Genomic DNA, 23,751 nt, shown 5'->3' on the forward strand with positions numbered 1-23,751 from the left:
ATTGCCATTGGTAAGCAGACACTGTCCAACTGGATAGCAGATTGCATCTCTTTCTGTTATACGCAGACGGGACTGTAGCTTGGCTCATTCCATCAGGGCCATGGCGACTTCAGTGGCCTACTTGTGAGCAGTTCCTATGGAGAAGATTTGCAAGGCTGCGATGTGGAGTTCCCTCCACACATTCACCTCTCACTATTGTCTGGATAGAGACGGCTGACGTGACAATAGATTCAGCCAGTCCATCCTCAGGAATCTCTTTCAGCTCTAAACCCAATGCCTGCCTAAGGCCCTTTATTCAGGTTCAGGCTGTCTTCCTCTGTTACCAACAGCAGCACTGTTGTAGTGCCCATTGGCACTTGGTTGGGTGTCTGTTGATCCCTTTTGTTTTTGGGGACAGTCTGTAGCTAGGGATTCACCCATGTGTGAGGACTACCATCCTACTTGTCCTAGGAGAAAGCAGAGGTGCTTACCTGTAACAGATGTTCTCCTAGGACAGCAGGATGTTAAACCTCACAAAACTCGCTTGCCATCCCACAGAGTTGGATTTTGTCTGTTTGTTATTTTATTTTTTCATAATTCTATGTTATGAAACTGAAGAGGAACCCTGCGTGGATTAGGGCATGCTGAGCATGTTCAGTGTGCCAGGCAAAGTTCTAGAAACTTTGACAGAAGTTTTCCGTGCCGGGCTCCATCTGATGATGTCACCCATGTGTGAGGACTAACATCCTACTGTCCTAGGAAAACACCTGTTATAGGTGGAGGTGATGGGCTTACAGTCCTAAATATCAAGGAGCATGGAGTGGAAGCAAGCAGACGTTACCCCCATGGGGCTTGGGGCCCAAATACATGGACCATGTGTTGAGAGTGACAGTGGACTCATCCCCCATTGATAAATATTTAGTGGTGGGAGATGGCCATTTTGAAACTTCAGTGCACCACAGGCCATCTCCTCCTTTTGAGAGCTGCCTTCTCTTTAAAGCTTGTTCCTGTCCCCTGGTTTTCACCCTGGATTTTATCCATATGTTAAACCAGGTTTGGTGTGGCATCGCCTGAGGGGTACCTCCACTTTTGCCCCATCAATGGGTTTCCCAGGCCTTTCTCTGCCTCTTCCCTCCTCCCAGATTTTTGCTCCAGATCCCATTCCCAAGAAACCCAGGTGGGAGGAGGATTGATTGGGCAGCCCTCTCAGTTCAGTTTTGAGGAAGGGAGAGAATATTAGGGACAAAGATGGAAGAAAGAATGATTTTGTCTATGGAATGAGAGGATTCTTCAGTAGTCATGTTTTTTGAGAGAGAGGAGCTGTCAGTCTTAATAACTCAGTCCAAGGCATTGCTGAAAATCTCAGATGATCAGATTGGGGAAAGCCAAACCCCTGAGAATTCCCATTTTGGTTGGTATGTATAAGGTTCCCCTCCCCCCTCCAAGACCTTTCATCTCCACCAGGCTATAAGGGACATGATCTCAGCTGAGCGAGAGATACGGTCTTTAAGGTAGGGAATACTATGGGAAGCTTTATTCCCTGCCTAAAGAAGAGAAAAAGAATCTGATGGTGCTCCCTAAGATGAATGCTCTGGTCTTGGTGGTAACTCGCAAAACCATGATTCCAGTGGAGGCGGGGACACGGCTCTTAGGGATGCTTATGATAGGAAGATTGAGTCCTTTTTGAAACAGTTCTTTCAAATATTCAATCTCTGGAGTCTGCAATGTGCAGCAGCTATTTGGCTCAGGCTCTTCTGTGCTGGGTTCAGGAGCTTCTCAAAGAGCAGATTGGGTCTCTGGTCAATAGCAGCTCACCTAGAATCAAGGGCTGCCTTTATGACAGACTGCTTTTATGACTTGATCCAAGCCATAGCAGACATCTGTTGTGGCTGCACCATTGGGCAGCGGACACCATCTCTAAAACATATTTAAGCAGGATGCCCCTCAAAAGTTTCTATTCAGTGAGCATCTGAAGAAGCTGATAAAGGACTTGAGAGAATCTAAATCCCAGAGGCTTCTGAAGGACAGATACGAAGGTTTATTTCGAAACTCTTCTGGTCGCAACCAGTTCAAGAAAACCAGGTGCTAATAAAGGGACAGGTTCCCTCTCTGTCAGAAATACTTACCTACTAGCAAAGGGCAATCCGTCTAGGAAGGTAGAAAACCAAACCTTGATGGAGGTACAGGTACCTCAGTGGGGCTCAAGGTTCACTGGGCCTTCTCACTGGTGCCATTGGTGGGAGGCTGCCTGATTCTGTTCTTGAGGGAATGGACCCACATCATGTAGGAATCTGGACATAGTTTGAAATGGCTACACCCTAGAATTAGCCTCTCAGATTTCAGATGCCTTTATGGTGTCCCCTTGTCTGTCAGTCACAAAAGAGTAGCTATGAAGATGACTTTGGACTGCCTGATGCAGTTAGACACAGTAGTTCCTGTTCGGGTGGCAAATGGAGACCAGGAGCATTATTCCATATACTTCATAGTTCCTAAAAAGGAAGGTATGTTTAATCCTATTCTAGACCTCAAATAGATCAACAGGTCATTTCATGTACCACATTTCCATATGAACACCCTTCAGTCAATCATTATAATGGTAAGAAAAGGGAATTCCTCAGATATATGAACTTGATGGATACTTAATCTCTATTGAAATCTGCTTGCCTAGTGCACACAAAGTTATATGCACTCTTATGTTACCTGCAAGTTTTGTAGAATAGCCTACCAATAGAAATATCTATGTTACAGAACATTTCCTGTTTAAAAAAGCCAAGCCATTAAAACTTGACTTTATATACAAGCATTTGGGTCTTGATTGACTCAAATGCTCAAACATATTCTAGTTTTACTTTATTATATGAAAATTAGGAGGCATTATTCAGCCATTGGTTGGCATGAAAAGTTAGCCAGACAAATCTATCCAGTTAACTTTGGCCTGGATTTATCAAAATGCACTAAATATCGCATGCGATAGGAAAAGGGGCGTGTTTTATGGTAATGGGCTATTTATCACAAAGTGTGCTACCTTAGTGCTTTGCATAGGTATTACCGCAAACTGCGATAACTTTTCGCACTTTGCGGTAAGTGCTAGAATTGTTGTAATTCCTACCTACAACCACTGGGGGTGGAGAGAGAGGAGACTAGCTATAAGGTACTAGGTAGGTATTTATACCTCTATAGGAGGTCCACCTAGCTACTCAAGGTGAGTTTTAGGTATTAGTGTAGGGGTTAGGGGCCACTTTGACATTCAGAGTGCGACGTACGAACAGAACAGTGCACTCTTGTGAAGATTTGATGACCTTCGGAGTGAGGAAACTCACCTAAAGATGAGATTTGTGCAATGTTCTGTCAACCTAGCTTGATGTTACCCAGGTAGAGAGTCCATCAAGTCTCTCTCTCCCCTAGCAGCTTAAAATCCTGAAAACACTATTTGCGAAAACATCGCAAAGTGTGATAAAGCCATATTGCACGGCTTAACGCAAATGAAAACGTGTAGTTAAAGCTGTGCGATATGGCATCGCAATTTACGAAGCCAGCCCACTTGGCTGCAAATCCCGCCCCAAACTCCTCCCCTTTTCCTAATTTGCATCGCACCATGCGTTACGGCGTTTTCGCATGCATTATAGGCGTTTTTTGCATGCGAAAATGCCATATAACACTTTGATAAATAACCCCCTTTGTTGGGATATTCAGCAGCACATCTGTATACACTTGACTATCCTAAAGATAGCTGGATGATTTTATCTAGCTAATTTTAGGATTACTCTTTGGCATAATCATAGTTAGCCAGATGATATGTTATCATGTCTATGTTATCAAGCTAAATTTTAACCAGATAATGAGTTGTCCTGATAAATTTAGCCAGATAAATGCCCAATATATTCAAAAGTTGGCATTTAGCTGAATAACTCAGAAGTTACTTAGCTAAATGTTTTTTTGATTTATTTTTGGCCATTGTATTGTTTTATTTTAGGATGATTATTCTAAAATTGTTTGTTAATTATGTATTTTTATATGGAATACATTTTATTAATGTTACTTTATTTTGATTACATTTATTTTTGTATCACACCTAGATATTATTTATAGTGTATAGTAAAAAATTCTGTTTCTCGATTAATCTGTTAAATATTCCCATCTTGGAATGCCATCAGAGATTTCTCAGATTTGTGATCCTGAGGCAGCTTTATCAGGCACTTCCTTTTGGTTTAGTGTTGGTCCCTGGTAGGGCCGGGAAGGCAGCATTGGAGCAGCGCTGTGCACTGGGGCCTGGGGTGAGTGCAGCCGGTCATGAGCCTACCCCACGACTGGCCAAACTTGACACCTAGGGGTAGTAACCCAGGAGAAATAGTAGAAAGTGAAGAGAATGGGGGGGGGGGGGGGGGGAGTCAATTGGCAGAGACTCAGAGACTTTATGGGAAGAAGTAAGACTGGAGTTTCAGCTGGAGGAGGCTCTGAACCAGTTTGAAACTGAAAGGAAATGGCGGGGGCAGTTAACCCAGTTTCTGATAGATTTCAGTAACCAGCATAAGGTCGTCTCTGAAAAGGTGACAGAAGAGTGGATGAAAACTGAAGGAAAGATGCAGGAATGTCAAGCTAAACTTCAGGAGCGTGAATGAGCCCAAACAGAGTTGAAGGAAAGGCTCGGTCAACTTACTGAAGAACCAGAGGAAATGAGGACCAGGAGAAATGAAGAAACTCTACTCAAGAACAGATACATGAGCTGCAGGTCCAGATGGCAGAAGTACAAGAAAGTTTGGAAGCAACAGAGCTGAGGAGCAGAGGGAAATCTGAATCGGCAGCTGGTGACACTAAAGACAGAGTTAAAGAAAAGTGAGCGAGGTGAGATTGAGTTTGCAGAAGAAGTTGCTCGATTAACGGAAGAGATTTTGCAGCTTGAAAAGCAAGCCAGGGTAGTGGAACCAAAGAACCCACTCTTTGAAGGATACTAAGCAACAGGAAAATTGGGGCATCCCAGTAGAGAGGTTGCAATAAATGCTAAAGTGAACCAGGTGCTTTTAAGTAAAGAGCAGAGAGAGAGAGCACAAAGATTCCAGATTACCCCGGTCAACTGATAAGCAAGTTGTAAATACAAACAAAAAAAACATACTTTAATATCTCTGGATACAAATGCTAGAAGTCAAAAGAAATAAGATGGGAGAGTTAGAGTATATAGCACTGGATGAAGAAGCAGGTGTAACTGGCATCTCAGAGACCTCATGGAAGGAGAATAACCAATAAGATACTGTGATACCAGGGTACAAATTATATTGAAATGTTAGGATAGATCAAATTGGTGGAGGGATGGCATCATATATTAGAGAGCTAGATGCATGGTCCACCTTAAATCCCTACAAAGGGAGAGGGCTTTGTGAGCAGGACCCTGCTGGGGTCCTGTGTGGATAGGTCCCTGCTGAGGAGGATAAGAGTCAGAGCCCAGCTGAGATCAGTAGGCCCAATCCATGTCTGCAGGAGAAGGCAGTTCCTGAATATATTTCTGACTGAAACCAAGACTGTAAGTAATTCTGCTAGAGTTAACCAGTGTCACTAGGAGAAGGCAGCTCCTGTATGCATTTCTGTCCAGACTAAACCTGTGAGTTGTACTGCTGGAAGGTAGTCACTGTGCTGTGGTTGTATGCTGAAAGTCCTTAAATAAAGTGAATGTTGCATGAAGAATAGCTGCAGTCATTCTGGTTTCTGCCTCCAGCCTAAGAAAATTGCTCAGTCATCCCACAAGGGCATTGAGTCAGACAGAATAAAGGTTCTGCAGGAAACAAAATGCAATGTTGAATCTTTATGGATGAAAGTTCCAGGTGAAAAAGGGAATAAAATAGCAGGGAGGGTGTATTATCGTCTACCTGACCAGAATGAACAAACAGGCAATGAAATGCTAAAAGAAATTAGGGAAGCGAGCAAAATCAGCAGCACAGCAATAGTAAAGAGTGATTTCAATTACCCCAGTATTGACTGGGGGTGAATGTCACATTGGGACATGCTAGAGAGGTAAAGTTCTTGGATGAAATAAATGATTGCTTTATAGAGCAGCTGCTACACAAACCAACAAGAGGGAAAATATTTTAGACTTAGTCCTTCAGTGGAACACAGGATTTGATGCGAGAGGTAAGAGTGTTGGAGCCACTTGGCAATAGTGATCACGGCCTAATTAAATTTTACTTAATAACTGGAGGAAGGACACTAAAGAAAAGTAGTGCAAGAGCATTTACATTTCAAAAAGGTGACCATGATAAAATGAGGAAATTGGTTAGGAAAAAACTGAAAGGAGCAACTGCAAAGGTATAAGGGCAGATTTTAAATGCCTGGTACGTGTAAAGGCTGGGCCTTACGCGCGCCGGGCGAATCTTCCAAGAGGCCCAGCCACGCGCATAAAGGCCAGGACGCGCTCAAGTGCCGGGCCTCTTGGAAGAGGCGGGCCAGAAGGCGTGATTTTGGGCGGGGCATGGTGCGGGCCGGGACAGCGCCATTGTTTGCTGTCCCTGGGCGTCATACGCCGGCCGGCTGCCAGCATGCGCAATTTACATCAGGTCGGGCCCTGGAATAACTTGAAAAATAAAAGGTAAATACATTTTAAAAATGATTTTTAGAGGGTCGGGAGGAGAGGGGACGGGGAAGGGAGGTTAGCAGTCTTTCAGCTAGTCAGCTGCTCGTTTATTTGGATTTGCAGTCTATTGAACGCTATTGACTTCAATGCTGGTATCACATGGCAATGCTGTGTGGATAAGAGAATGCTCATTTGATTTGATGCGAACTCATCTATGCTGTAGGAAAATCAATGCGATATCTTCCACATTGACCAACTCAAGTCCTGGTTAAATGAATTGCCCCTGAGGCAGCTCTGTGCAAAAGAGCGAAACTCGGCCAGAGTCGGGTGTTTTTAATAAAGGGCTTGTTTTCATCATCCGATTCCTATTGTCTTCACTGTTACACAGCCCATTGGATCGGCTACCGCTTTGTTTTTTGGGTCCAGCACTTGTGGAAGGCAGGGCCTGGTCGTGGTACCTATGCAGCCGGGATGCACAACATGGAGAGCCCCAGGGATCTGTTCTGGGACCACTGCTTTTAACATTTATAAGCGACCTGGAAATGGAAACAATGAGTGAGGTGATCAAATGTGCCAATGGCACAAAACTATTCAAGGTTGTTAAATCATGAGAGGATTGTGAGAAATTGCAAGAGGACCTTGCAAAACTGGGAGATTGGGCCTGCAAATGGAAAATGAAATTTAATGTGGACAAGTACAAAGTGATGCACTTAGGAAAGAGTAGCCCAAATTATAGATACACAATGCAAGGTTCCACATTAGGAGTCACCATGCAGGAAAAGAATCTAAGTGTCATCGTTGATAATATGTTTAAATCTTCTGCTCAATATGCAGCAGCAGCCAAGAAAGCAAATAGAATACTAGGAATTATTAGGAAGGAAATAGGCAGCCTGAAATCTACCCCATGGGATCCTGCCAGGTATTTGTGTCCCTAATTGCCACTGCTGAAACAAGATACTGGGCTTAATGGCCTTTGGTCTGACCCATTATGACAAGTCTTATGTTCTTATGTGATTCTCTGTGGAGGTGGCTGAACAAGGTAAAAAGATCAGCATTCAAAAAATATGAAGGAATACACAAATAGAAACACAGAGAAGAATATCTGATGAAGTTGAAAGAGATGAGAAAAGAAATCAGGGTGGCAAAAACTCAAGTGGAAGAAAGGATTGCCAAAGAGAGAAAACGAGGTGACAAAACATTTTCCAGATAGATCAGAGAAAAGGAGGAAGGCCAGAAGTATTCTAAGCTTGAAAGGAAACAAGGACCATTGTGTGGAGAAAGATGAGGAAAAAGAAATAGTACATAAACACAGCAGTTCAATTTTCACTAAAGAAGACCTTGGAGAAGGAGCATTGCTGGTTGACAAGAGCATGGATGGTGGTAGATACTACTCCATCTACAAAAGAGTTTTGGTGGGGCTAGCAAAACTGAAAGTGGACAATGCCATGGGGATGGATAAACACACCCAAGGGTACTAAAGGAACTCAGAGTGGTGTTGGCGGGTTCACTGAAAGACCTGTTTATAGATCCATACAAAATAGGCTCGGCGCGCGCAGGAGCGGGTTTAAAAGGGTTACGCGCGTAACCCTTTTAAAATCCGCCCCATGCTGTTTTCATTTCCGGGCCTACACATACCAAAAAAGTCGGATAAGGAAAAGGAGCATAGTTATGATAATTCAAGAGTTACCGCACCGTGCGCTATATTAGCACTTCGGGAGAGAGAGACAGACTCTTTATAAGGCTTTCATAGTAGTCAACTATTTATATTAATTGCATCAGTAGCATGGGATCTTCTTGGTATTTGGGTAATTGCCAGGTTCTTGTGGCCTGGTTTGGCCTCTGTTGGAAACAGGATGCTGGTCTTGATGGACCCTTGGTCTGACCCAGCATGGCAATTTCTTATGTTCTTATACCACTATAGGAGGGCCAGCTAGTAACTCAAGGTGAGGTTTTGGCGATGGTCTAGGGTTTTGGGGCCAGTTTTATATGCAGAGTGAGACGTACGACCAGCACAGTAGTCCTTGGTAAAGATTTGACATGATTTGGAGCGAGGAAAGTCAGCCTAAGTCACACAAAGATGAGATTACTTCATTGTTCTCTCGCTCTAGTTTGATAGTACCCTGGTAGAAAGTCCATCAAACTAGGGCAAGAGAACATTTTAGAAATCTCGTCTTTGTGGGACTTTCCTCGCTCCAAATCATGTCAAATCTTCATTGATGTGTACTATGCTGTTCATACGTCCTACTGTGCATGTAAAACTGGCCCCAAAACCCTAGACCACCACCAAAAACAGACTCTCTCCCCTCCCCTCCTCTCCCTTCTCCCTCTCCCTCTCCCCATGCCCAAAACAGAATTTGTGATATTTCTCAGAAGTGGCATTTTGGACATATTGCACAATTTAACACAAGGAAAAAAGGTGTAGTTATTTCCAGTGTTAAACATGTGCGATAATGCCCCTCATTTTCATTGATCCTGCCCAAACCCCTCCCCAATCCTACTTTTTTGAATACATTTGTAAAATTTGCATTTACGCCACGCGATGTGATATTTATAGCATGCATTATGGCGTTCTGGCGGACGTTAGGGCCCTAACACCTGCGATATTGCCATACCGCATTTTGATGAATGAGCCTGTTAGCCAAAGGATAATTTTTAGACAGGCCATTGTAGATGCATTAGTCTGTTTTTAATGCAGCTAGATTGGTTTGCAAATTGCCATCCCTGTGTTTATATAATACTTTCTTTTGACCTGATCTTTGATTTTGTATTTTATTAATTTAAAAAAAGTTAGAAATAATCTCTTTTGGACTTTCAGAGATATATTGCAGTGCAGGATAAAGTAGTCCCGTATCCTGGACGAAGGACTGCTGTGAGGTTTGGGGTAGTGGGGAGGATTCATATGGTGAACTTTCCAAAGTCTGAAATTATGGTAGAGCCCATGGGGCGGATTTTAAAAGCCCTGCTTGCGTAAATCCGCCCGGATTTACGTGAGCAGGGCCTTGCGCGCAGGCGCGCCTATTTTCCATAGGCCTGCCGGTGCGTACAGAGCCCCGGAACTCGCGTAAGTCCCGGGGTTTTTCGAGGTGGGTGTGTCGGGGTGGGGGCCGATCGGCGTGGCATTTCGGGGGCGGGCCGCGCACTCGAACTGCCCCCAGGTCACGTCTCGGCGCGCTAGCGGCCCGCTGGCGCGCGGGGATTTACGTCTCCCTCCGGGAGGCGTAAATCCCCCGACAAAGGTAGGGGGGGGTTTAGATAGGGCCGGGGGGGGGTGGGTTAGATAGAGGAAGGGAGGGGAAGGTGAGGGGAGGGCGAAAGCGAGTTCCCTCCGAGGCCGCTCCGATTTCGGAGCGGCCTTGGAGGGAACAGAGGCAGGCTGCGCGGCTCGGCGTGCGCTGGCTGCACAAAAATCGGCAGCCTTGCGCGTGCCGATCCTGGATTTTAGCGGCTACGCGCGTATCTACTAAAATCCAGCGTACTTTTTTAAAATCTACCCCCATGTGTGCTCTGGTTTTTGCTCATGCTGATCTTACACAGACATTAGAGACAGCCAGCAGGGGCAAAACGCATAGCCTTGTGAATACAAAAGTTAACCTGGTAGAGGAAGGCTTATGGAAGCCGATCATGGCAAACCCTGGTACTGGTTGGTCATTAAAAGACACTGCATTAGAGTACAACATATGCTCACACAGGTAGTCCCTTTCCTATTTTTGGAATCATTCTGAGCCTTGCGCATGGCTTACTAATAGGTCAATTTTAAAAGCTCAGCACATGCCAAAGCCAGGAGTTATGCGAAGGGCTGATGCGTGGATTTTAAAAAGCACGCGAATACGCGCATATCTCCTGGTACACGCACAAATCAAAAAGTTGAAAAAGGGCGTGGGTGGAGTCTGGGCAGGACATGGGCGTTCCGGGTCTGGAACCTAAAGTATTGCACGTGCCGGAGTCCCCTACCGCGTAACTTCTGCTACGGACAGTGTGCAAGTTTTAAAATGGAAAAAAATCAGGGATCGTCAGTGGGGCTGGAAGGGTCGGGTTAACAGGGTAAAAGGGAGGCCGGCGAGCTAGGGGGTTAGGAAAAACTATACTGGGAACAAACTGGGGAAACGAATATTTGCATCGGCGCACGTGCCTAGCAAAATCCCACACACACACACTCATGCGGTTGAGAAACGGGCATTTGCCCACGTCCACATAAAATTGCGTGCACGTGTGCTTGTACTGCCGATTTTATAACATGCGCGCATATACGCAAGTATGTTATAAAATGGCCGCGTCCATTGGCGCGAGCCGACCGTGCGGCTGTTTTTAAAGTTACCGTCTAAGTGGATCATGTCTGAACTCTGTTAGGTTAAGGGGCACTGAAAGAAAGGACAGTTTACTCACTTAATGTAACCCAGCTTGCATGTGTCTTCTAGTGTCTCCTTAGAGAGCTCCTTGGCTTCCACACAGGACCCTGAAAAGTCACTAACAGAGTACATTCAGCACTTAGAAGTCATCCAGCAGAGGCTTGGGGGCTTACAAGGTAAGCATCATTTTTCTTGATAACTGGTTCCTGCCTGCCTCCCGTTGACATCTTCCTGACTGACATTTCACTTTAAATGCTGCTAAACAGTGTCCATTTTGAGACTAATACACGGAGGACATTTGAGGCCGATGCAAGAAAAAAAAAATGCACTGAAAGCGGGCGCTGAGTGTTCAGCGCCCACTTTCCTAACGCGCCCCCAGGCACCTCTCCTGGGGGCGCCATGCAATATTAAAATTAGGGGAGGGGGGGGAGTCGCTCTGACAGGGAGGCGCTAGGGTCGATTGCACACCCCTAGCGCCTCCTGGATAGCGGACGTCCGGGAGAAGTCGGCTGTCCCGCCGGTTAAGAAAACAGACACTGAATGTTTTTGGCGTCCGTTTTCCTAATCTGTGCACAGCCATGGGTTCGGAAAACGGACGCTGGTTAACTGAGCGTCCATTTCTCTAACCTGACTACCGGCACATTTACATTTTTTTTTTTTTTTTTTTTTTTTTTTAAATCTTTCGTTCCTCCGACTTTAATATTGCCAGGATATTAAGTCTGAGGAAGTACGGAAAAGCAGTATCTTCTGCTTTTCTGTACAACGTCATTTTTGGCATTTGGGGGGCTAACAGCCTGATGCATTTGCACATGATGAGCACTGTTAGTTTCGCAGCACACTGGACGTGCGTATCCCCTTTTAGCATAAGGGGCTGTGGACATGCCTAAACAACCCACATCCAGCTGTGGGTTAAACATTGGCCCCATCTGCAAACCCCTACAGTTAGGAAACAGATGCTGAACTGATACTTAGATAAAACATATCTGAAAACGCAACAATAAAAACCTCAAGTGCAACATAAGTTTTGTGTATGTATTTATCTGGTTTTTTAAATATTTTAAAGTGGTAAAGTACCCCGTGTTCAGCAAAGATTCTGATTAACCATATTTTAGTTGTTAAACTTGCCTTTATTAAACAGGGATGTGCAAAAAAAAATTCATTGCATTTTTTTTTGCTTTGGATGTTTTTTAAATTTCAAATTACATTTGGTTTAATGTTTATTTTGATGTTTTATTTACTGAACTGAAATAACCATAGGAAGGATAACCTTCAAAGACCTGTGCGCACACTCGCAATTGCACAGTTTCTGTCACGCACACATGATACAAAATACGTGGAACTTTAACTTATTAATTGCGCATGTGCGGTTTTGCACATTCATGTCCATGCTTCCACACGCAGGGAGCGTCCAGTTCTTCAGGGTCCTAAAATGTAATAATGCCGTCACCAGCCAGACCTCACTGCCAAGGATGTCGCCTGTCTGCTCTCCCTAGTGGTGAGCAGGACCTCTTTCCTTTCACTGGGATATTGTGGATCCTAGGATAGAACAAGCAGCGTGGCACTCCGTGATATGATACAACTTCTTCTACGATACGTCATACATTGCAGGCCCTAGTCTATGCCTCATTTTGGAAGGCATAAATTGGGACCTGTCGCATGATTCTTGTTACTCCACTAAGCTGTTTCCTCTATGGAAAGGGATATTCCCACCGACTGCTGTACTGGGCAGTTTGCATATTCATGAAGAAGGGGTATCGTGGTCAAATTAGGGCCAGGTGGCAGCACACCACGTCTGCGTGCATTAATGGAGTGCAAAGAGCCATGCTACTCACTTCAGACTGGGACCCTTACTGTTCAATATATTTATAAATGATCTGGAAAGAAATAAGACGCGTGAGATAATCACATTTGCAGATGATACAAAATCGTTCAGAGTAGTTAAATCACAAGCAGATTGTGATAAATTGCAGGAAGACCTTGTGAGACTGGAAAATTGGGCATCGAAATGGCAGATGAAATTTAATGTGGACAAGTGCAAGGTGATGCATATAGGGAAAAATAACCCTTGCTATAGTTACACAATGTTGGGTTCCATATTAGGAGCTACCACCCAAGAAAGCGATCTAGGTGTCATAGTGGATAACACATTGAAATCGTCAGTTCAGTGTGCTGCGGCAGTCAAAAAAGCAAACAGAATGTTGGGAATTATTAGAAAGGGAATGGTGAATAAAACGGAAAATGTCATAATGCCTCTGTATCGCTCCATAGTGAGACCGCACCTTGAATACTGTGTACAGTTCTGGTCGTCGCATCTCAAAAAAGATATAATTGCGATGGAGAAGGTACAGAGAAGGGCTACCAAAATGATAAAGGGGATGGAACAGCTCCCCTATGAGGAAAGGCTGAAGAGGTTAGGACTTTTCAGCTTGGAGAAGAGATGGCTGAGGGGGGATATGATTGAGGTCTTTAAGATCATGAGAGGTCATGAACGGGTAAATGTGAATCGGTTATTTACTCTTTCGGATAATAGAAGGACTGGGGGTACTCCATGAAGTTAGCATGTGGCACATTTAAAACTAATCCGAGAAATTATATTTATTTATTTGTTTTTATGTACTTACATTCAATACAAGCTATCACATCAGTTTACAGAGAACAAGTGAAGTTGTTTACATTGTAACAAGGTAGTATATAACTGGGAGTAACATATAAAGGAAAAACAAAGCAGTATTGAAAGATTAACTTAGGGGTGGGCATGCTTGTTAAGATGAGCATTTCTGTATAATAACAATTTGTGTTAAGAACAATAAGACATTTCTGTATGAGATAAATTGTTTAGGTTGTATAAAATAACATTTCTGTATAGAATAACTTGACATTCTGTGTTAGATGCTGTTTCTGTAAAATAAATCTTGAAATTGGAATTGGAGACTTCGTGTTGCAAGAGAAAAGTACAGAACCTCAAAAATGAACCTCTATTCAAATGGCAACAATGACACACCACTCGCCCAATCACAGTTCACAAAATTTACCAAGCAATCAAAAAGGTACACTGGTAAGCCAATCAAATGATTGCCTATGCAAGCCAACAAGAAGAAAAACTGCAGGCAAATGTGAATGATAGAGACATAGCCTTAAAAATCAAAACACCCTCAACATTTCTTTAGTTCTCATCCTAGGAAATTGCATGAAAATCTACCAGTTGGACAGTTTAGCGCTTCTGGCAACTTTGTTCTTTCATGGCCAAGTATAAAGAACAGGCCCATGAGATTACTGTGTGTTTTTTTACAACACAGATATCCATACAAGTCCATCAGTCTGCTCAACGGGCTAATAGTGCCAGGAGAGAGGCAAGAGGAATTATCCGATTGTTTATGTATTAGACTATTAGGATATATTACAATTACACTCAACGCACAATTAAACTCTGGAATTTGTTGCCAGGGGATGTGGTTGGAGCAGTTAGTATTACTATGCAAGAACAGATATCCCCTACCCCTCTTCCCCCTTAACACAACCCATCCTTCCTGTCCACCCCTTCCTCTTTCCTGCCCTATCCCTTTTAAATGTTTTAAACTATTTGCTCTCTACCCAGAGAGCCAGGGTCACTTGAGTGTGCGATAAGTTGCCATTCCCCTAATCCACACCATTAGGGCAGTAGCAAAGCTAGTAGATCAATATGAAATACCATCACACGAAATAATGCATCTGGGAAAATAATTCAAACATCAGAGAACAAACGAGTAAACTTTAATACACCAGCATGCACCATTACCAGTGAAAATGAACTTTCTCCGATTACTTTTAAACTCTCAGTGAATGAAATCCCACTAAATGTATCAAAACTACTAAATCCAAAATTCATATGCAGTCATATCACATACACAGCCCACATATTCACATTCAGCATCACACTCACCACATAATTAACAACTTATCCCTTAGCCCACAACCCAATATTTCTAACCATCCCCAATATCGTCCAACCTGATATTCCTCAAGCCTTCAACCCAATGATTCAATATGCATTAGCAATGTCACACAAAATTATCTAAGTAACTTCAAGTCTCTGAAAATTGCTCCCATATGCAAGATCTTCAACACAGTTCTTCCAGGCTGTTCTCACTTATATTTCTTGATATCTCTCCGTTCTATTCCCAACAAGGGCCCAAGATTTGCCTCTTTGAGGCAGCTTTAGGGGGAACTTCAAGATCCAATTCATTGGTATTCATAGCAGCATTAGACGTCTGTCATAATTCCCAGATTGTAGATCCATTGATAGTAAGTTTTAATGCAGAGAAAGCCATTGATAGAGTGTCATGGGGCTTTTTATTTGTTGCATTGGAAAAATTTGGGTTTGAGGATACATAGAAACATAGAAACATAGAAATGACGGCAGAAGAAGACCAAACGGCCCATCCAGTCTGCCCAGCAAGCTTCACACATTTTTTCTCTCATACTTATCTGTTTCTTTTAGCTCTTGGTTCTATTTCCCTTCCTCCCCCACCATTAATGTAGAGAGCAGTGATGGAGCTGCATCCAAGTGAAATATCTAGCTTGATTAGTTAGGGGGTAGTAGGGGTAGTAACCGCCGCAATAAGCAAGCTACACCCATGCTTATTTGTTTTAACCCAGACTATGTTATACAGCCCTTATTGGTTGTTTTTCTTCTCCCCTGCCGTTGAAGCAGAGAGCTATGCTGGATATGCATCTAAAGTGAAGTATCAGGCACATTTGGTTTGGGGTAGTAACCGCCGTAACAAGCCAGCTACTCCCCACTTTGTGAGTGTGAATCCTTTTTTTTTCTCCCCTGCCGTTGAAGCTATGCTGGGTATGCGTGAAGTATCAGTTTTTCTTCTCCCCTGCTGTTGGAGCAGAGAGCTATGCTGGATGTGCATCAAAAGTGAAGTATCAGGCACATTTGGTTTGGGGTAGTAACCGCCGTAACAAGCCAGCTACTCCCGGCTTTGTGAGTGCAAATCCTTTTTTCCACATTTCCTCTTGCTGTTGAAGCTTAGAGTGATGTTGGAGTCACAGTAACCATGTGTATGTTTATTGAATAAGGGTATTGTGTCCAGGCAGTAGCCATCATTCTGGCGAGTCACCCACTCTTCATTGGCGGCCTCTTGACTTTATGGATCCACAGTGTTTATCCCACGCCCCTTTGAAGTCCTTCACAGTTCTGGTCTTCACCACTTCCTCCGGAAGGGCATTCCAGGCATCCACCACCCTCTCCGTGAAGAAATACTTCCTGACATTGGTTCTGAATCTTCCTCCCTGGAGCTTCAAATCGTGACCCCTGGTTCTGCTGATTTTTCTCTTATGGTAAAGGTTTGTCGTTGCCTTTGGATCATTAAAACCTTTCAAGTATCTGAAAGTCTGTATCATATCTCCTCTGCTCCTCCTTTCCTCCAGGGTGTACATATTTAGATTCTTCAATCTCTCCTCGTACGTCATCCGATGAAGATCCTCCACCTTCCTGGTCGCCCTTCTCTGTACCGCTTCCATCTTGTCTTTGTCTTTTTGTAGATACGGTCTCCAGAACTGAACACAGTAATCCAGGTGAGGCCTCACCAAGGACCTGTACAAGGGAATAATCACTTCCCTTTTCTTACTTGATATTCCTCTCTCTATGCAGCCCAGCATTCTTCTGGCTTTTGCTATCGCCTTATCGCATTGTTTCGCAGACTTCATATCATTAGACACTATCACCCCAAGGTCCCTCTCCTGCTCCGTGCACATCAGCCTTTCCCCCCCCATCGAATACAGTTCATTCGGATTTCCACTCCCCATATGCATGACTTTGCACTTCTTGGCATTGAATCTCAGCTGCCATATCTTCGACCACTCTTCCAGTTTCCTTAGATCCCGTCTCATTCTCTCCACTCTACAATCCAATTTCTAGTGACTCTGGCTTTCAATGGATCTTCAAAAACGTTTGGTTTAGGTAGCAGGTATCAGGCAAGGCTGCCCTGTATCTCCACTTTTATTTATTCTTTCCCTTGAACCTTTAGTATTTAAAATTAAACGAAACACAAATATTACAGTGATACAGGTGGGTTGTCAAGAGTCGAACATGTTATTTGCAGATGATATGATAATGGTTTTTACTAGTGCTTGTAGGTCCCTCTCATTGCTGATGGGAAATATTCATAAATTTGGCAATTTCACACCTAAAACTGAATTTGGCTAAATCGGAGGTAATAGATATTGCAGGTCATCTACAAGCCATGTGGCAAACTTTCCATTATTGTGGGCAAAGGATACTATTAAATACTTGGGAATAGCAGTCCATAGTAATGAGGACATTTTATCATTACAATATTGCACCTCTCGTACAGGATTTTAGGAAGAAACTGATTTGGAGATACTTTCCCCTTTCTTTAACCAAGCCTATAGCATTAGTTAAGATATGAATCCCTAAATTGCTGTACATTTTACAGATGGTGCCTTTTATTTTACTGAAGGAGGATGTACAGTTGTTACAGATGCCTTTGATCTCAGCTCTTTTGGAATTGACCAGGCAAGGTTGACATTTTCTAGATTAATGGTACCTAAAAAAGGAGGAGGATTGGAATTCCCTGCTATCCGATTTTATAACATGACATCTCTTTTAAAGATATAAAGGGCACGGTTATTGGGGAATGCCGGTAATTCCTTGGTAGTCTTAGAAGGGGAATTTTTGGAACCTTACAGTTTGTCTTCTTTGCTTTATGCTCACAATGAAGTTTTACCACCTCATATTGAACAGTCATTAATAATGGATGTTTTATTGGAAATCACTTGCAAAATCCTATTCTATACCATTGATTGGTAGCACTCAATTTACTCCCGATTTGATCTATAAAAGATTTTACAGAGTCCATAATGCAAGGAATTACTGGTATACAACCATTTCTTAATCTGCAAACTGGTGAAATGCATTCCTTTGATTACTGTTGTCAACATTTACAATTCAGAACTACTGATCACGTCGCATATTTGTAGTTGCATAGTTACATTAGGACTTTAACAACCTCTGGGAACAAGGAGTTAACAAGTGATCCCTTCCAGCTTTTGTTACATTTATATGCAAAGAAACAGGTATCAATTATAGTATTATATAAATGTCTACATACCAGTTCTATCTGCACAGTTTAGAAATCATTGGCAGATGTTTGGTTATGTGATTTGATAGATTATATCTATGATTGTGATAAACTCATAAGGCATGCAGTGACAAGTGTAACACACTGGGAGATTTATTTTAAAATTCTGCACAGAATTGTTTTTTGGCCAAATAAAGCCTATGTGGCTGAACCACAACCTCAAGACAAGTGCCTCAAACGCTCCCCAGTGAAAAGCATCGTTTATGCACTGTCTGTGGGATTGTGCTGTGATACAATTGTTTTGGCAAAGATTGCAATAGTGTTTTTAAATCTATAATTGTTCATATAGGGCCGGATTGTCAAAAGGTTACGCGCGCCGGGACTATTTAAGATAATTTTGGGGGGTGGGTTAGAGTAGGGCGGGGGGAGGGAACAGAGGAAGGCAGTGCGGTTCGGCACGAGCAAGGTGCACAATTGTGCGCCGACCCCTGATTTTATAACTTGCTTGCGCCTGCAAGTAAGCCCAGAGGGCTCACAATCTAAGTTTGTACCTGAGGCAATGGAGGGTAAAGTGACTTGCCCAAGGTCACAAGGCGCTCCTTGTGACCTTGGGCAAGTCACTTTACCCTCCAGGAGACCCTCCAGGAGACCAGGGTTTGAGTCACTTTGTGACTCGAACCCTGGTCTCCTGGTTCATCGCCCACTGCTCTAACCACTAGGCTATTCCTCCCTCCCTCTAATTAGATCTTACTTAATTGGTTAGACATATTTGGTCCAACCTTAGCGACCTGGAAAACATCTTTGTTGGATCTGTTCTTGCCGAAGCAGAAGTCAAGGAAGATAAGTTCCAAGAAAACACAACTATTGGTTCAACAGGCTTGGGCTCCATTTTTTAACTCATTATCTTCAGAGTTGAAAAACAAAACACGCTGAACTGGGCACATGCAAACGTTAATTACCACTGTTTGCTTGGTATTTATATTTTTTCCATTTTCTTCTTTTTATTATTGGTTGGACTAGAACATGGTCATGAAAAGAAATCCAGAGGTGATAAGGGAGAAAACGAGAAGATGTTTTTTGTCAGTGTATAATACTTTCTATATTTACCTTCTGTAAAATTTGGAAGTTGTTTTGCTTTAATGGATGCAAAGACATTCTGCTTTCTATTTTGTTAATAAAAGTATTTAAAAAAATTTCAGCATACAGTTCTGACACTCATTTTTTTTTTTTTTTTTTGCATCAGCCCCAGAGAGGTTGAGTTTGGTCGCATACCAGCAGTGTAGGTTATAAACTGTCTAAGTGCTGACAGGGAGGTAATCTGATGACTCACCTGTCAAAGGAAAGTACTGGTCTGCCCCCCTTCCAACCCCAACTGAATTGCTCATTAGTTCTTGGATAAAACTAATGGTTTGTTTTCTGGTGTTTTTGTCAAGTAGACAGGAGATGATGAGATGGCGTAAATGTCGCTTCATAAATATTCAAGTTTGTAATATGGGCTCTGTATATGTGTCTAGATTGTAAACTTGCCAGAGAGGAGACGGTCTCATGTGTAGTAGTATAGCTGTGGCATATATGTGGGAACATTATAAAAATAAGTAGTAGTGGGAGTAATGGTGGTGGTGGTAGTGGTGGAAGTAGTAAGAGGTATCTGTATCTGATTTTCATCCAGAAAGATTTGCCTCAGGACAGGATGGGAAGGGAGGAGGAAAGAGGATAACTTATTGAGAACTTCAACTTAAAACTCTGCCTGTTACATTCTGAACCGTCATAATAAGTATGTATTCCAGACATATCTATATCTGTGCTATTTTTTTTTTAATAATCTTTTTATTACATTTCCAACAATTCAAACAGTATTTCAGACATCATTATAAAGATCAAGGATAAGAAAATCAATTACAATCGTTAAATGTGAACATTGCTCAAGTGGAACTTATCTTTTCCTCCACTCCCCTACCCATTCCCTTCCCCCATCCCATCCTTGCCATAACCCAAGCAAATCAGATCACTATAAAGATATTAACAAATATCATAAATAACAAACAAACAGACAGTGGTAGATCACCCAAATAATTGCGTATTCCCTTTCCTTATTGCTATTTGTCCTTATGAAGGAACCGAATATCATCCAAACAGTAAACTCATAAGCTTCCCTAAGGAGAAGTATATCATCAATAACATGAGACAGTAATGACAGCTAAGCAATCTATTGATTGAAATGCCCTCTTATTCATAGAAAAAAACATGACATATGAGAATGATTTAATATTGCTTTAATATTTTTTTGTATGTCAACAGGTATTGACGCAAAAAAAGGATGCCAAACATCCCGAAACATGTGCTGGCGCCTGGAGGAAGACTGAGCCAACAATTTATGTTCCAGTAACAGCAATTCTAACATATATGCTTTCCATACAATGAATGTTGGGCCCTCTATGTCCAACCAATTTGCTAAAATGTACCTTTTTGCAATAAGACATCCCTTAGTAAGTACTTCTGGGCTTTACCTGTGAACGTCGTTTTTGGCATGTGGCCCAATATACAAAAAGATATTGTCCAAGGAACATTCTTACTGGCTTTTATCATTAAGAATTGCAGTATATTCTGTCAAAAGGATTGAATCTTGGAACAATCCCAAAGACTGTGAATCATTGATGAGAGCATTTCAAACATTTATCCAAAGAGATAAGCTTAGCTTTAAAGGCTTTAACTGGACAAAACATTATTCTGTTTAACATTTTGAAATGCGCTTCTCATAGAAGTACACTCTCTGCTACTTTTGTAGTTAATCTATTGCATGTGATTATATTATCTTCAAGTGAAATCCCACCTGTAAGTCTTTACTCCAGATATCAGTTACTACTACTAAAGTATGATATTGCGAATTGGAATGCAGAAACTGTAGCAGACCCTTTTATGTAGACATGTAATAATCTTTGAAAAGATCCAGAGGTATAAGTAAGATCTTTATTTCAAAGATGTGACAAAATATAACCTCTTATTTGATAATATGCAAATTTGTCCTGATTGTTATTGTGCAAATGTGAAATACAATAATCAAGGTATGTATAAATCCTGTTCTAAGATCAATAAAATGTTGTATTGTTGAAAAATCTACCTCATTTAGTGCTAGATTCAAACTATCACATGCGATAGGAAGAGGGGCATGTTATATGATAATAGCCTATTTATCGCAATGTGTGCTACCAGCACTTCGCATAGGTATTACCGCAGAGTGCGATACCCAGGTAGAGAGAACATCAATCTAGGTTGAGAGAACATTGTACAATCTCATTTTTGTGTGTATTTACTCACTCAGAACATCAAATCTTCACAAGAATGTACTGTTCTGTTCGTACATCTCAATCTGCATGTTAAAGTGGCCCCTGACCCCTACACTACTACCTAAACCTCACCTCAAGTTACTAGGTGGGCCTCCTACAGTAGCAAAAATAGCTGCTTACTATGGCGCCACCCCAAGAGGCGCTCTCTTTCTCTCCCCTCCCCCATGTTAGGGCCCTCCTCCAATCCTCCCCCAGCCTAAAAGTGCCCAAAGCGCAATTTGCGAAAAAAGAAAATCACAATTTGCGTTATGGGCATATCGCACAGTTTTAACGCCAATGAAAAAGGTGTAATTATTTTCGGCGTTAAAACTGTCATATGAATTGCGAAGCCAGCCCACTTTTCTAAAAACCCCGCCCCAACTCCTCCCCTTTTAAAAATTAGCATCACACCATGCGTTATGGTGCTTTTCACATGCAAAAACACCTTAATGCAAGCGAAAAAGCCATAATGCAAGTTGAAAAATAACCCCCTTAGTCTTTTAAATACCGAACATAACTTATCTGGAGGAAATGCACGATTACCCAAACAATATGAATTCTCCCAGGATAACTTTTAACGTGTCCTAATAAATTTCCAAGCACATCAAGTAGATTGAATAGGAAGAAATTGGGTTAAATAAGGTGGCAGATTCTCTCACACCATGTGCATCACTGCTTTGAGATTAACAGGGTCAGCAAACTGCTTTTCAAAAGATGGTCGCATAGTTACTTTTTTTGTTTTTAATATATGTCTTTATTAATTTTCCAACTTAGGACAATACCATAGTAAAAAACACTGACATTAACATGTATGCCAAACAAGCTCAATATCCCCTTTTTCCTAACCCAATCCGACAATCCCCCCATGAAAGAGTCCAAGGCACACTGTTAAGGACATCAACCTTACATTGAAGCAACAAAGGAAACGACTTGTTGGAATTGACTCTTTATCGAAGCTGGCAAGTAATGGATATTCTTGGATGATGCCCTACTGGGTCAGACCAAGGGTCCATCAAGCCCAGTATCCTGTTTCCAAGTCAAGTACCTGGCAAATACCCAAATATTAGATAGATCACAATTAATTACCGTCATAGCAGTTTATGGATTTATCCTCAAGGAACTTATCCAAACTTGTTTTAAACCCAGTTACACTAACTGAAGATGTTGCCGAGGAAAAGCCCATCCTGTGTCTGACCCTTCAAGAACTATTAAGTAAAATGAGTTCAGCTCTGTCTTTGGTGCCAAGCTGTTGGTCAGAAGTAGCGGCATGCTAGTGGGAATAAGCAGGTATAGTTCATCCTCTTTTCCCTCTTCTCAAAATCCTAATTTGCATCTGAATGCCTTTTTCCTAAGCTTTATTACCTTGTACCTTGCCTGCTTTTGGAGTATTTAGCAACCAGTGTCCATGCTTCCATTGTCCACCAGAGGGTGCCATAGCTGCTGCTTATAAACCAGAGCCAGGAGAGAGAAGGGAAAGCTATCCAACAGCACCCCCTCATGGCCAATCTAAGCGCAGGCGGTCACTAGGCATCATCCGGAGAAGGGAATAGAAAGCTTACTGCCTGCCGGCTTTTTGGAAGAAAATTACAAGCTATGGTGATGTGAATTACTGGAGATGGTACTGCACCCCAATCTGCTTTGAAGTGGCTGACCAGTCACAAAACAATGAAATAAGCAAAACTTGTTTTATATGCCCATTTTTAGGCTAACATGTCGTGTTTTGTTTTTTTTTAACTTTCAATTTGGCTTCTCCTTGTGGACCCTTGGGTAAGTCACTTAAAATTTAGTGCCTCTACAGCTAGCCTGGGATTTCTGTATTTTATGGCCAGTAGCAGTCTGCAGCTATTTAAGAGGTCTTTCATGCAGTTTAAAAAAAAAAAAAAAACCACGACATGTTAGCCTAAAAATGGGCATATAAAACAAGTTTTGCTTATTTCATTGTTTTGTGACTGGTCAGCCACTTCAAAGCAGATTGGGGTGCATTTTCAAAGGCTATGCGAGTAACCTGAGAAAATCTGCCCCTGCGCGTGCCGAGCGCAAGCCCCGGGACGTGCATATGTCACGGGGCTTCGAAAAAGGGGCGGGAAGGGGGTGTGGCCGAGTGCTCCGGCAGCCATCACGCGCAAGTTACGCCTGCCAGAGACGTAACTTGGAGGGAACGGGGAAAGCCATCGGGCCTCCCCTAGGGCCCAAGTGTGAGAAAAGTAGTTAGAGACGTGCTCCGAGGGGGGGGGGGGTCTGTACTGGGACCTGTGCTATTTAGCATATTCATGAATGATCTGGAGAAAGGGACAATGAATGAGGCGATCGGATTTGCAGATGAGACAGAATTGTTTTTCAGCCACTAAAACAAGCAGTGGCTTGTGAGGACCTGCCAAAGGACCTTGAGAGACTAAGAGAATGGAAATCTGAATGGCAGTGCAGCATGAGAAAGGCAGGTATTTATATTAAATGTA

The 23,751-nt window shown here is 42.5% G+C and overlaps 1 protein-coding gene across 5 annotated transcripts in view; it reads left to right on the top strand.

The window, feature by feature from the left end:
* The window catches only part of PCNT (pericentrin), a 167,440-nt gene extending 146,351 nt beyond the window's left edge, over window positions 1–21,089 (top strand). For 4 of the 5 annotated variants that reach the window (XM_029607714.1, XM_029607713.1, XM_029607711.1 and 1 more), the window contains exons 17-18: window positions 10,954–11,060; window positions 20,271–21,089. In XM_029607714.1, coding sequence (XP_029463574.1) covers window positions 10,954–11,060; window positions 20,271–20,335 — 172 coding nt within the window. In that variant the 3' untranslated portion in view covers window positions 20,336–21,089. The remainder of the gene's footprint in view (window positions 1–10,953; window positions 11,061–20,270) is intronic. The other variant, XM_029607715.1, reaches the window with a different exon arrangement.
* Window positions 21,090–23,751: the final 2,662 nt, after the last annotated feature.

This window comes from Rhinatrema bivittatum, chromosome 6, assembly GCF_901001135.1.
Source record: "Rhinatrema bivittatum chromosome 6, aRhiBiv1.1, whole genome shotgun sequence".
NCBI lineage: Eukaryota > Metazoa > Chordata > Amphibia > Gymnophiona > Rhinatrematidae > Rhinatrema > Rhinatrema bivittatum.